The sequence below is a fragment of the Scyliorhinus canicula genome, chromosome 4, assembly GCF_902713615.1.
Source record: "Scyliorhinus canicula chromosome 4, sScyCan1.1, whole genome shotgun sequence".
Classification (NCBI taxonomy): domain Eukaryota; kingdom Metazoa; phylum Chordata; class Chondrichthyes; order Carcharhiniformes; family Scyliorhinidae; genus Scyliorhinus; species Scyliorhinus canicula.
In genome coordinates, this window is record NC_052149.1 from 85,438,793 (window position 1) to 85,452,877 (window position 14,085).

General features: G+C 43.8%; 1 protein-coding gene across 6 annotated transcripts in view; it reads left to right on the plus strand.

Moving 5' to 3' along the window:
* Positions 1-14,085, plus strand: part of axdnd1 (axonemal dynein light chain domain containing 1) — a 314,107-nt gene that overhangs the window by 50,828 nt on the left and 249,194 nt on the right. For all 6 annotated transcript variants that reach the window (XM_038794662.1, XM_038794663.1, XM_038794660.1 and 3 more), the window contains exons 5-6: positions 1,502-1,605; positions 7,309-7,429. In XM_038794662.1, coding sequence (XP_038650590.1) covers positions 1,502-1,605; positions 7,309-7,429 — 225 coding nt within the window. The remainder of the gene's footprint in view (positions 1-1,501; positions 1,606-7,308; positions 7,430-14,085) is intronic.

A 14,085-nucleotide genomic window follows, 5' to 3' on the forward strand; every position in this document is an offset into this window, starting at 1 on the left:
GTTAGCAAATACACAATGATGCAAAATACCAGCATAGTGTCACTTGTGTATGACTGTCACAACATCGATAAGAACATAGGGGTAGGAGTAGGCTCGTCAGCACCTCAAGCCTGTTCCATCATTCAATTAGATCATTGCTGATCTATATCTTGACTCCATCTACCTGTCTTGATTCTGTAATTCTTGTCTAACAAAAATCTATCAACTTACAGTTTGTAACTTTTCAATTGACATAGCTTCAGCAGGTTTTTGGAGCAGATATAACACTCGCTTCATTGCTTTTTTCAAATAATGGGAACAAATGGGATTTCCAAATAATTTTTAATGATGTTAGCATCCTTTTAAAAACTAACCTGGCGGTGATTAGTTTACTAGTCAGGGTCACCATCCTTTTTGTGACTCTCAAGGCTGGGTATAGAAATATGGAGCAGATCTTAACAGGTACAGCTGGAAAAACGGTGGCAACCCCACTGCAGCCATTTTCGGGAGGCCTGATGGCATCAAGTCCAGATCAGGCATAAGCTGCCGACCAGTTTTCCCAAAAGCGTTGGCCACTACTATTAGCCTAGACCAGTCATTGATGACAGAGCACGCAGAAACAGGTGCATGTGGGGAGTTTCGCTTGGCCATATAGGAAGGGCCCAACAACTGCAGTGGAGAGGGAGGTCAATTTTAAGATTAGGGGGACTTACTCTGGATCCCTCTGTTCATGAGAAAATAGGGGTATCTCCACCTTACACATTTCTGCCCAACCACATGGCCCCTTGCCTCAGAAAGTGCCTTGGATGTTAAATTCTGCCTATGATGTTTCCTCACTTAACTGCAGTAACAATTTTCATAGAATCATTGAATTTACAGTGCAGAAGGAAGCCATTCGCCCATCGAGTCTGCATCGGCCCTTGGAAAGAGCATCCCATTTAAGCCCACACTTCCAACCTATCCCCGTAACCCCACCTGACCTTTCTTGGACACGAAGAGCAATTTAGCATAGCCAATCCATCTAACCTGCATTTCTTTGGACTGTGGGAGGAAACCAGAGCACCCGGAGGAAACCCACGCAGACATGGTGAGAATGTGCAGACTCCGCACAGACAGTGACCCAAGCCGGGAATCGAACCTGGGATCCTGGAGCTGTGAAGCAACTATGCTAACCACTGTGCTACTATTCTGCACACTTGATTTTTCTTGATTTTTCCTGGTTTCCATGAAGCAACAGGGTGCAGGAAGTTGCAGATTAGAATATATAGTTTTTCTACATTCAACATATTGAAGCACCATAATAATGTGGCCTTAATTGAAGGGGTACTAATAGTGCGCTTCAAGCATTTTTTGCTTTTAGAAAGATTTATTTTTTTAGAAACTCTAAATTTGAGGGTCAATTAATTTGAATAGGCAAAGGAAAATAAAATGCAGGTTGGGTTTTATTTTGGCACTTTCATTTCCTTCAGTTACACGAATCCATGCCCTACACTGAAATAGTTCATATTCTTTGTCTCCTCAGTTACATCACATCCGACCAACTGATAATATATGGCATCACCCAACTCGAAGAACCAAATTCAAGTACTTGATAGATCAGCCCGTTTCACTGGCCCGAGCTGGAAGGTAGGTTTTTAGAACCAATTGAGATGGGGAGGTTTATATTATACAGTGCCAATGAATGGTTAAGGAGAGCATTGTAGTGCTGGAGGAAGAGGATTTCCCAGAGGCTTCAGGAACAGAATTAATTTGGCTAGAGCTAAGGAACAAAAAAGGTTGCAATTACATTGCTCTGTATAATCTACAGACCGCAAGTTAGTGAGAAGGATGTAGGAGAACAAATCTGCAGAGAAATTACAAAGAGAGACAAACATTGCAGAGTAGTTTTAATGGGAGACTTTAATTACTCAAATGTAGACTGGGACAGTGGTAGTATAAAAGTTGGAGAGGGGCAAAAGTTCCTAAATTGTTTTCAGAACAATTTTCTTTTTATAATCTTTATTAGTATCACAAGTAGGTTTACATTAACAGTGCAATTAATTCACTGTGAAAAGCCCCTAGTCGCCACATTCCGGCGCCTGTTCGGGTACACAGAGGGAGAATTCAGCATGTCCAATCCACCTAACACATGTTTCGAGACTTGTGGGAGGAAACTGGAGCGCCCAGAGGAAACCCACGCAAACATGGAGAGAATGTGCAGACTCTGCACAGACATGACCCAAGCCAGGAATCGAACCCAGGTCCCTGGCATTGTGAAACAACAGTGCTAACCACTGTGCTACCGTGCTGCTCATGTGGCCCATAACATCTGGCTAACGGCTGATTCTGAAATGGAAATATGCACACTTACCTGCACTTGGGTATCGTGGTGAATCTTTCTCTCCATGCGGCAACCTCGGCCTTCAGTCCAACAATCTGCGCCGGCTCCAGCGCGGCACAAGAGGAGTGCAGCCCTGGCCCTTATGACGGGGCCAGGTAGGGAATGCCCATTGAGGGCAGGCATTTAAACTACAGGTTTACATTGAAGACAGAGCAATACGTTTCACAAGTGTACTAAAGGTATGTAAAGTTTTTAAAGTAGTTTTTGTTGCTCTTTCTTTTGTACATGCGTTGCTGTTGCTACTGGTTCTTTTAAAGTAATTACATTTTTTAGTAATTAAATATGATAATTTATAAAAGAACATAGGTTTGGCTATTTGTTTTAAATCTGTGAAACTTTTAAAACCTATACTATTATTATATAACTTTATGTGTGGCATGCTTAAAAGTGTTTGTATGCTTTAATTTAGATTATGGTCATAAGATTTTAAAAGTGTCCCTGGGTTTTTTGCTGTCACTGTCCTTGTAACATCTGTTTTTATTTTATTTGTGTTTATGGAATCATAGAATCACTGCAGTGCAGAAGAAAGCCATTCAGCCCATTGAGTCTGCACCGGTGCTCCGAAAGAGCACCAACCTACCCAGGCCCATGCACCCGCGCCATCCCTGTAACCCCATCTAACCTCTGGGCATTATGGGGCAATTTAGCATAGCCAATCCATCTAACCTGCACATCTTTGGACTGTGGGAGGAAACCGGAGCACCCGGAAAAAGGCGGAGCCATGGGGCACAACAGGTAGCATTGCTGCCTGACAGTGCCAGGACCCCGGGTTCAATTCCGGCCTTGGTGACTGTCTGTGTGGAGTTTATACGTTCTCCCCATGGTACGGTTTTCTCCAGGTGCTACGGTTTTCTGGAAGGTCTAATACAGGTAGGGAATATACAGTGAATGGTAGAACCCTCAAGAGTATTGACAGTCAGAGAGATCTTGGTGTACAGGTCCACAGGTCACTGAAAGGGGCAACGCAGGTGGAGAAGGAGTCAAGAAGGCATACGGCATGCTTGCCTTCTTGGCCGGGGCATTGAGTATATAAATTAGTAGGTCATGTTGCAGCTGTATAGAACCTTAGTTAGGCCGCACTTGGAGTATAGTGTTCAATTCTGGTCGTCATTCTACCAGAAGGATGTGGAGGCCTTAGAGAGGGTGCAAAAGAGATTTAACAGGATGTTGCCTGGTATGGAGGGCATTAGCTATGAGGAGAGGTTGAAAAAACTTAGTTTGTTCTTACTGGAACGAAGGAGGTTGAGGGGCGACCTGAGAGAGGTCTACAAAATTATGAGGGGCATAGACAGAGTGGATAGTCAGAGACTTTTTCCCAGGGTAGAGGGGTCAATTACTAGGGAGCATAGGTTTAAGATGCAAAGGACAAGGTTTAGAGGAGATGTACGAGGTAAGTTTTTTACAGAGGGTAGTGGGTGCCTGGAACACGCTGCCAGAGGAGGTGGTGGAAGCTGGGACAATAGTGATGTTTAAGGGGCATCTTGACAAATACATGAATAGGATGGGAATAGAGGGATACGGACCCTGGAAGTGTAGACGATTTTAGTTTAGATGGTTGGCGCAGGCTTGGAGGGCTGAAGGGCCTGTTCCTGTGCTATACTTTTCTTTGTTCTTTGTTCTTGAACACAGGTCACTGGTGTTGTGAGGCAGCAGTGTTAACACCGTGTTACCTGTGTTATTATGTTTCTGCCTTGTTTACTTCAATTATCTTGTTCATTTAGAATTATCTCACAATTAAATGTTGAGTTTTGATGTTTCAGTAAGCCATTTGTAGAAGCTTGTAAAGTTTAATGGAAAACATTTATTAACAAAAATAATTTTATAAATACAAACCTTTGAAGCTGGTAAATATTTAACTTAACGTTTAACTTTATCAGCTGAACAATGACATAAAACTCAACTTTTGCAAATTTATTGCAATAAAACGTATTCTCTCTTCCCCGCGGTGCGTACAGTAGAGCTGGATATCTCTGATATTGGTGTTCCCCTGTACCCTCATTTCTCCATTCCGGACCCTGGTTAACCCTCATTGGAAGCATCGTGACTTCCCTATTGGATCGTGATGGTGGGTGCTCCTGAACTGCCTACGCCCAGACTCTAGCTAGATGTCGGAGAACCCATGCTTCATTGTGTGTGGGCTCTGCAGGGTTGAAATTAACACAAGTTCTTTTACCTTGCTCTGTGGAGTGGGAGACTAAAGCTCTAGCCCATTTGGAAGAATTGGCTTCATCCAACCTGGAGTGTTCTAAATCTGTATACCCCGCTGAAATGAATCCATAAACAACCAGCAAAGGCAGTCGGGTGTTCCCTTTTCCTTTGTCTGCATTTATTTAGGCCGTCTATGGGATGTCCTTTATTATATCCCACTGCAATTAATATTGCCTTCTGCATCTCATCTAGGCATCCCTGCCCGACGTCTGAGGAGCTGGTGGTCCCAATCGTACGGGCTTGCTTAAACAGACAATTAGTAATTTTACCTCCTCCTTTTCATCCAGCCCGTGCATTATTTTTTTCCTGCCTAATATATCAAAGAAGCTGTGTGGGTCAGCAGATGGCTGAAATGTTGTGATTTTATTACAAATGTTGGCCAATTGTGCCACCGTGGGGTTGTGTTGGTGGTAGCCGGGCCTGGCGTATTTCCTACCCGTCTGAGGGCAGCATGGTAGCACAAGTGGATAGCACTGTGGCTTCACAGCGCCAGGGTCCCAGGTTCGATTCGCCACTGGGTCACTGTCTGTGCGGAGTCTGCACGTTCTCCCCGTGTCTGTGTGGGTTTCCTCCGGGTGCTCCAGTTTCCTCCCACAGTCCAAAGACGTGCAGGTTGGGTGGATTGGCCACGATAAATTGCCCTTCGTGACCAAAAAGGGTAGGAGGGGTTATTGGGTTACGGGGATAGGGTGGAAGTGAGGGCTTAAGTGAGTCAGTGCAGACTCAATAGGCAGAATGGCCTCCTTCTGCACTGTATTTCTATGTTCTATGTCATTCAGATACCACAGGGTGCATAGGTACTGGCGGTGGATCCGGGGACTCAGTGGATGTGACTTCCTCTGGGAAAGCTGGGGGTATGGCTTTTTTTGGGAAAGATGGTGGTGGGCCCCAACCCTCAGTTGGCATGGCATCTTGTTTTAATTTTTCCCAATCTGCCCTCTCTTTCTCTACTGCCCCGAAGGTACATATAAAGCCGTCGAGAATAGGGATTTTAATCGTATAATTTCTCGCTGGCACTTAGAGTGATCAGCGGTTGCTTGTCACTCCTCTTTCCTAGGTTAATGGAGGAATTTTATTGCTGTCTGCAGGTTGGTGAACTTGGTCTCTAAGCGTGTCACCGTATGCTGGGCTTCATCTCTGGCCAAGACAGCCCGTTCAGTGTCTTCGTCGGCCTTCTCTCATTGGGTCTGGAAACGACCCAAATGCTTGTATTAGTTCATTTATTTATCTGTCTTTGTCTGCTTTTGTTTGTTCCATCCTCTCCTGCTGTTGTTCTTTTAATCTCTTTATCTCGTCCTCCTGTCCCTCCTTTATTTCCTCACCGCTTCCTCCCTTTCCTCTTTAAGCTTCTTTATTTCTTTCTCCTTTACCCCGCCCAGCTTTTTAATGTCTTCCTCCTTTTCTTTTAACTTTTAAAATTCCTCTTCCTTCTCCTCCTTTAGTTTTATAATTTCTTCCTCCTTCTCCCCCTGCAACTGCTTTGCTTTATCTAATTCTTCACAAACAGTTTTAAAAACCTGTTCAGGTCCTACTGACTGCACTAAGCAGCTCATGACCATCGCCTTCTCATATTTGGCTGCTCGCTTTCACAGAGCCTTCGTCAAATCATCCCAGTACATCTGTCCTAAGCCTCCGGGACCTATCTCCGTATTTGAACAAAATTCCGCCCATAGGGGCCACCCTTTCTTCTTTATATACTCTCTTATTTTCACTTCCCATGTGGGACAATTCTCTACCTCTGAGCTTTTTCCAGCCATTTTCAAGTACAAGGGGTAGGGAGTCGACTAGACAGCGGGTAGGGCTTTGGGTTATGTTCCGGTTCTAATCCCTCCGAGTTTAAATGCAAACTTGCAGAGTTTACCCAATCCTCCTCGTTAGTCACACATGCAATTAGTACACAATTTCCCGGAAAAAGTTATTCGTCCAATACGGAGTGCACATCTGTTGTTTCTGATTTTTAAACAAACTTTCACTCTTCTACTCCCTTCGATTTACTTGAAATACTGGCCGTCACATTGGCATTTGACATTCTCTTGGACCTTCCAAACTTCTGATTTCTCCTTGCTCCTGTTGACCCTACTGACTTCTGTATATTCCTCTCTTCTGCATGCTCATGAGTTTCTCTTTTTGTCAGCTCCAATTGTTTTTGTAAACACACACTGCTTCCTTCTATTCTCAATTTCTCAGTAAAGAAAATATTGTGGAAACACTATTAGGAGGTGGGACTCTTTAAGGCTGTAATATCAGTTTGCAACTTAAATCAAAGATAACATTTTAGATTTGAGGGATAAGCTGAGAACACATTATTTAATAAAAAATACATTTAGAGTGTCCAATTCACTTTTTCCAATTAAGAGGCAATTTAGCGTGGCCAATCCACCTAACCTGCACATCTTCGTGTTGTGGAGGTGAAACCCACGCAAACACGGGGAGAATGCAAACTCCACACAGACAGTGACCCAGAGCCGGGATTAAACCTTGGACCTTGGCGTCGTGAGGCAGCAGTGCCTCTATTCTACCCTTTAGCTGAGATCACTTTAGCTGTGAATCAAGTTGTGAACGAATTAAGGATCATGAAAGTCAATCAGTTAAATATTTTATCTGCAGATCTTTTGCTGTCCAAAGGACTGGAAAGATGAAATGTTATTATTATTTAAAAACAACAGATATATATTTTTTTTACCCTTTGTGTTATTTGAGAATTGCGCAATGATTTATGCTCTTCCCAACCTTAATTTCAGGGACATCTCATTTTTATGTGATGCTGTATATTCCAAATGTCCCAAGCAGTCAGTACCTCCTGTATCAACAACCGTGGACAAAAGTTCTGTTCGGGCCCAATTTGAAAAGGAACCTGTCAAGGTGAGTAAATTATAGATTTTGAGGGGCTGTATAGTTTAATGGCAAAATTTATGATGTTTTATTTTCAGTCAGCAGTTAAAAAATTTTTTTTTCAAATGATGGGGCAATTTACCAAGGCCAATCCACCTCGCTGCACAACTTTGGCTTGTGGGGGTGAAACCCACACAGACAGTGACCTGGGACTGGGATCGAACCCGGGTCCTCGGCACCGTGAGGCAGCAGTGTTAAATATTTTGGGTACATTGTGGCACTGATGGGTCTTTAGTTCAATTTTGGATTTCGGAAGTAAAATTTCCTGACCTGAGAAATCAAATCTATTTTTGCGGCCTTTACTTTCAATAAACATTACTGCATAAAATATGGGCTATCACCATTAGGACTCAGTTACAAGAGGAATCCCTCCCGTCATCCTGAGCTCGATGAAAGACACATTTAATGAGGTTACTGGGGTGTTGACACCGTTCTTGGAATGAATTTTGCCAAGATAAAACTCATTTGTAGCCAGCATTACTGCAATATTGCATTTCAGTATTTCATTCTTGAGTAATTTTGCTTTACACCAATCGATCCCCTGCTAGTATTTACAGAGAATGGATGCCTCACCTGATTGAGCAAGGTTCTATTCAGAAGCCTTGATACTTACAGAGTATTCAAAATACTGGTTCAACACAGCATGCACCTAGAATTCAAATGCATTTCTTGAATCCAGAAGCTGCTGGTTCTGCAGGTGTCTATGTAGATCTTAGGGGTCCAGGAATAAGAACAATTGTATTGTGCTCTCTGTTTTACTTTGCAAATGAAATATTTTATTAATTTCTTTAATTTTGTCACAGCAGATTAAGATGGTAAGAATTAATTCACGTACAAATTAAATTCTAGTTTAAAGGGGTATAGTTGTAATAGACTTTTATTGTCTATAAATTATCAGATAATTTGTCCAGTTTAATATTTTATGTTTTACCTAGGTGCCCTTATTTACGAGATGAACAAAGGACAAACACAGGTTCACGATTCAACCCAAATTTATTAAAATATAGTTATTCTCCCAAATTATCCCAAATACTATTTTCCCAATATTTGAATACTACCCGTGTTGATTAACATGAGCTGCGGGTCCAATTCTCTGAACCTCAGTCGTCTTAGGGCCTTCTAATGAAAAGTTGGGTCTCGCATGCCTCTTCTGTCTGCTCTCTGGTCTTCCATTGAGTCTTCTCCATAGTCTCCGTGTCGGGTCTTCGCTGGGGAGGGTCTCTGAGTGTCTCTTATCCCCCATCTTTGCTCCCTCCCAGAAATTTCTCTGGCCCTCAGCCAATTAGGTCACTGGGAAGGGATCACAGCAACCAATAGAGTTGTCAATTGCAACTCTGCAGGACACCACAACACCAACCCCCCACCCCCCCACCCCCCCACCAACCGGGTCCATCCTCAGGTGCACTGTCCCATATAAGGTAACGGCAGGAAATTGAGGTGCCAGAATGTCTGGCTGCATTTGGGCAATCCACAACAATCAATTTATCTGAATAGGGCCGATTATCTCCTGTCTCTTGTTTGCAGGACTATACCAATTTACCCTGGCTTATTTGACTCTGGCCAGTATATTTGAACCTGGTTGTTTGAGTTCCCATCAGGCATGCTGTGGTTCTGACAGTGGTTTAATTTAAAATGTTCAATTCTGAATTTGAAGTGTCCAGTTCTGTGTCAGACCTAAGATTCAGGCCATTAGCCATTTTACCACAGTTCCTCCTATTGATCCAGTGAGCGTCAGTGAACCGAATCACACAATTCTAACCAAGTTCCAGGATGGGCAAGTGCATGAACCTCCAGCAAACAATCCAAATCCCGAACCCAATTTATATAAATTCTGCAGACATCATAAATACAAAATTAGACGGTTAACAAGTCAAAATAAATCTGTAGAAAATACAGATAAATACAAAAACAGAAAGAAAAAAAAAGCTTTTTGAGGTGAGAATTCTAAATATATCCCTTGATTGTGGCGCCAGATCGTGGTTTCTCCATCCAGGCACTGCATTAGGTTCTTCTAATCCAGGGTATGTTAATTTGATCTTCCTGTTGTGGGTCCTTTCTTCTGTGGGTCCATGTCCTTGTGTCCATCCCGAGGCAAAGAATCCAAGGTACAATGCCAGAAGGGCTTAATACTTTCTGTAGAGAGAGCGATCACAGGAGCATCTGTTGTTATTCCTTCATTTCTGATTTCTTCTTTCCCTTATCTCTCCCACCAGATGCTGACTTTCACCTTTTGCTAATTCCTTTTTTATAATATCTTTATCACAGAATCTGGGGCGCCAGACATCGTGGGCTGAGGGGCCTGTACCATGCTATACTGTTCTACATCCGTGTTTATTTTGTGGCCTTAAACCACAGTGCAGAGTTGTACAAGCTAAAGTTATGAGTTCGAGAAGTGAAGACGAGGCTACCCCTAATCAGGGTGGTCTAGAAATCTGTGTTCAATAGGATACTTTGCTGGGGTGATGAGTCTTTTGTCACAAGGCAGAGTTATAAGCGGAAACCTTGTAAATAATGATAGAGGTTTGCTGACGTTAAAGAGTGCAGGGTGATAATGGTTCTGTGTTCTTGTGTGATCAGGGTGGCTACTCAGCTAGGGGTTGGGGATACAAATGACCAATTAAAAGATTAAAAGAGACCCAAAGCTTGGGGCTGGTAAAAAGAAAACCGAGATGAGATGAAGGGTATCTGAGGGTATGTTGGCCTCAGTACCAGGGTAGGGCCAGTCTCTGAATCAGGCTCAATGTGCCCGTACGTGTGCTGATGGCACTGCAGGTGGAAGCTCGTGCAAGTTTATACTTCCTCCCAAAGTAGCAGTGATAACCACTGTGCCACCATGCCACTCCATAGATACATGAGGCAAGAGGAAATGCAAGTTGCAGGGAACAGACATGGGCATGGTAATAGGACCGCTGATTGTGTGAAGGTTTGAAGTGTCTACATGGTCTTCATTAAAGCCTTTGGCAAGGTCCCTCATGGCAGACTGGTACAGAAGGTGAAGTCACACGGGATCAGAGGTGAGCTGGCAAGATTAATACAGAACTGGTTCGGTCATAGAAGACAGAGGGTAGCAGTGGAAGTGTGCGTATCTGAATAGAGGGCTGTGACTAGTGGTGTTCTGCAGGGATCAATGCTGGGACCTTTGCTGTTTGTCATATATATAAATGATTTGGGGGGAAATGTAACTGGTTTGATTAGTAAGTTTGTGGACGACACAATGATTGGTGAAATTGCGGATAGCGATGAGGATTGTCAGCGGATACAGCAGGATATAGAACGGTTGGTGACTTGGGTGGAGAGGTGGCAGATGAAGTTTAATCTGGACAAATGTGAGGTAACGCATTTTGGAAGGTCTAATACAGGTGGGAAATATACAGTGAATGGTAGAACTCTCAAGAGTATTGACAGGCAGAGGGATCTGCGTGTACAGGTCCACAGATCACTGAAAGTGGCAACACAGGTGGAGAAGGTAGTCAAGAAGGCATACGGCATGCTTGCCTTCATTGACCGCAGCATTGAGTATAAAAATTGGCACGTCATGCTGTAGCCGAATAAAAGCTTTGTAAGGCCGCACTTGGAACAGAGTCTTCAATTCTCATTGCCACAGTACCAGAAGAATGTGGAGGCTTTGGAGAAGGTACAGAAGAGGTTTACCAGGATGTTGCCTGATATGGAGGGTGTTAGCTGTGAGGAGAGGTTTGATAAACTCGGTTTGTTCTCACTAGAACAACGGATGTTGAGGGACAACCTGATAAAACGTCTACAAAATTATGAGGAGCATTGACAGAGTGGACAGTCAGAAGTTTTTTCCCAGGGTGGAAGAGTCAATTACTAGGGGACATAGGTTTAAGGTGCGAGGGGCAAAGTGTGTTGCACTTTTCTTTGTTCTTTGTTCCATCTTTGAATGCGATACCAAACACTTCCGGAGATACCAAATTGAACCTTAGTAAGGCCGCACTTGGAATATAGTCTTCAATTCTCATCGCCACAGCACCAGAAGAATGTGGAGGCTTTGGAGAGGGTACAGAAGAGGTTTACCAAGATGTTGACTGATATGGAGTATGTGGCTTGATCTTGACTTGTTTCTTTCTCTTTCGGTCATTAGACGGAGCTTTGCATCTGGAGTCTGTGGGGGTGGAAATTCCAGCAAGAGGCCAGGGTCCGAACCCCGGGGGTGGGGGCCAGGAGCCACTGCTTAAATACCCTCCATCGATATGTGGTTCTGGTGGTAGTTGTTTTGGGAGCCAAATAGCTTCATTTAATTCACATGGTACAATCTGACTTTCCTGGAATCCATCAGTACGCAGTAAATGGATGGGCTCACCTTAACTACCACCGAGTAGAGTCTCACGTTTCGGAGTATTGGAATGAGCCAGGCTGAAAAACCTGAAGCGTGACATTCTGCCCAACCTCATACACAGTGGGGTTCAGCATGCTATCGAAGTATACCATACTCTGCTACTTCCTTTTCCCCATTTGAACAGCTGCTTCGAGTTATGCAGATGAACATTTTGCATCAGTGTTTGAACTGCAGTCTTATGTCTAAGGGTTCCAAGCTCAGGTTCTGATACATCCAGCCCATCAGGGGTTTGATCCCTGTCATGAGTACATGGGGGTGAACCCGGTGGAACTGGAAACTGTGTTTCATCCTATCATTAAAACAAATGACAGGACATTTTCCGGGTGCAGTTATTTTGTTGGACGGTCTTGCGGTTCATCCTTTCCATTCTCCTGCTGGATTGAGGATGATATGCAATGTGGAACTTTTGGCATATCCCAAACCTTCTTCATCACCTAAGTGGTGAAATGAGTGTCTTTGTCCGAATCTATACTATGAGGGAGACCCCACCGAGTGACAATCTGTTGCACTAGGATATTTTCCGTGACTTTGGCTATATTGGTTCAAGTGGGGAAGGCTTCTACCCACTTACTAAAAGTGTCTATGACAAGGAGGATGTATTTGTAACCTCCCATGCCCGGAAGTCGGGGACCGATATAATCAACCTGCGTATTTATTCAGGGGCCTTCTACTGGGTTGGTTATGCCTCCGTTCTCCCTTGTGGGCATACATGTTGGGATTATTTTGGGCACAGACCTTGGAGTTATTGATGTAATGTTGGACGTTTTTATCCATGTCTGGCCGCCAGTAGGACCCCTTAATTCGTTCACTGCCTAGACCACCACTGAAAGGTGCTTTTCGCACGTTGGGAACATTTGTTCCACTGGGGTTAGGAGCTGGGAGTCATAGGATACCGGTCTGAGTCTCCTGTAGCGCTCCTGCAGAAGTACAGCTGCAAGTGTGCTGTCTGTGGCTGCTACTTTTAGGGCATAGAGGTGGTCTGGGTTACTTGCAATGCTGGGGCCTGCGCTATGGCTTGTTTTAAGTCCGAGACAGCCTATGTGTGGTGCTTGGTCCTCTCCCATGAGGTTTGATAGGGGGCAGCTTTGGTGATAAAACCGTCAATGTTTTTATTCAGAAAAAAATTTCAATTATCAAACAAAGAACAAAGAAAAGTCCAGGCCTTTTGGCCCTCCAAGCCTGTGCCGACCATGCTGCCCGTCTAAACTAAAATCTTCTATACTTCCTGGGTCCATATCCCTCTATTCCCATCCTATTCATGTATTTGTCAAGATGCCTCTTAAATGTCACTATCGTTCCTGCTTCCACCACCTCCTCCGGCAGCTAGTTCCAGGCACCCACTACCCTCTGTGTGAAAAACGTGCCTCGTACATCTCCTCAGATGGTACTAAAAGGCAGATTTCACTAGAATAGCATGATCGGGCCAAAGTTGACTAGGGGCAGCTACTTGCGGAAAAATCTACAGAGGAGCATTCAAAAAAGAAATGGGGAGAGTACAGGCCCAACATGTTCCCCATAGTGGGAAATACAGGTGCATTAGGTTCAGGAAACCTGGGCAGCATGGTGGCACAGTGGTTAGCACTGCCGCCTCACGGCACTGAGGACCCGGGTTCGATCCTGGCCCCGAGTCACTGTCCGTGTGGAGTTTGCACATTCTTCCCGTGCATGCATGGGTCTCACCCCCACAACCCAAAAAGATGTGCAGGGTAGGTGAATTGGCCACACTAAATTGACCCTTAATTAGTAAAAAGTTATTAGGTATTCTAAATTTAAAATAAATACCAAGGAGCAGAGAAGAAAGAGTAAGGGCAAGAGGAGCTGGGAGTTTGAAAGAGAGAGGGAGGAGAAGGATAAATACATACGATGGTTCAGAAAGTGGCCTGGGACCAACCAAAGCAGCTGATTTGGTGAATAGATCCATGTGAGGGGTTTTTTTTTCAATCTTTTAATCAAACTAATTGCTGAAAACTTTGTTGGGACCAAAATAAATACATAAACAAAAAGAGTATAGATTAGTACCGTACAATCACAATAGATAGTTAAATAAGAAACAAGGTTCCTAGCTAAGGTAATTTTTCTTTTCAGGAAATAACTAGCTTAATCAAGATGTGGAGATGCCAGCGTTGGACTAGGGTGAGCACAGTAAGAAGCTCCTTCACCTGAGGAGGGAGCAGTGCTCCGAAAGTTAGTGTTTGAAAGAAACATGTTTGACTTTAACCTGGTGTTGTAAGACTTCTTACTAGCTTAATCAAAAAGGATATCGTGGCAG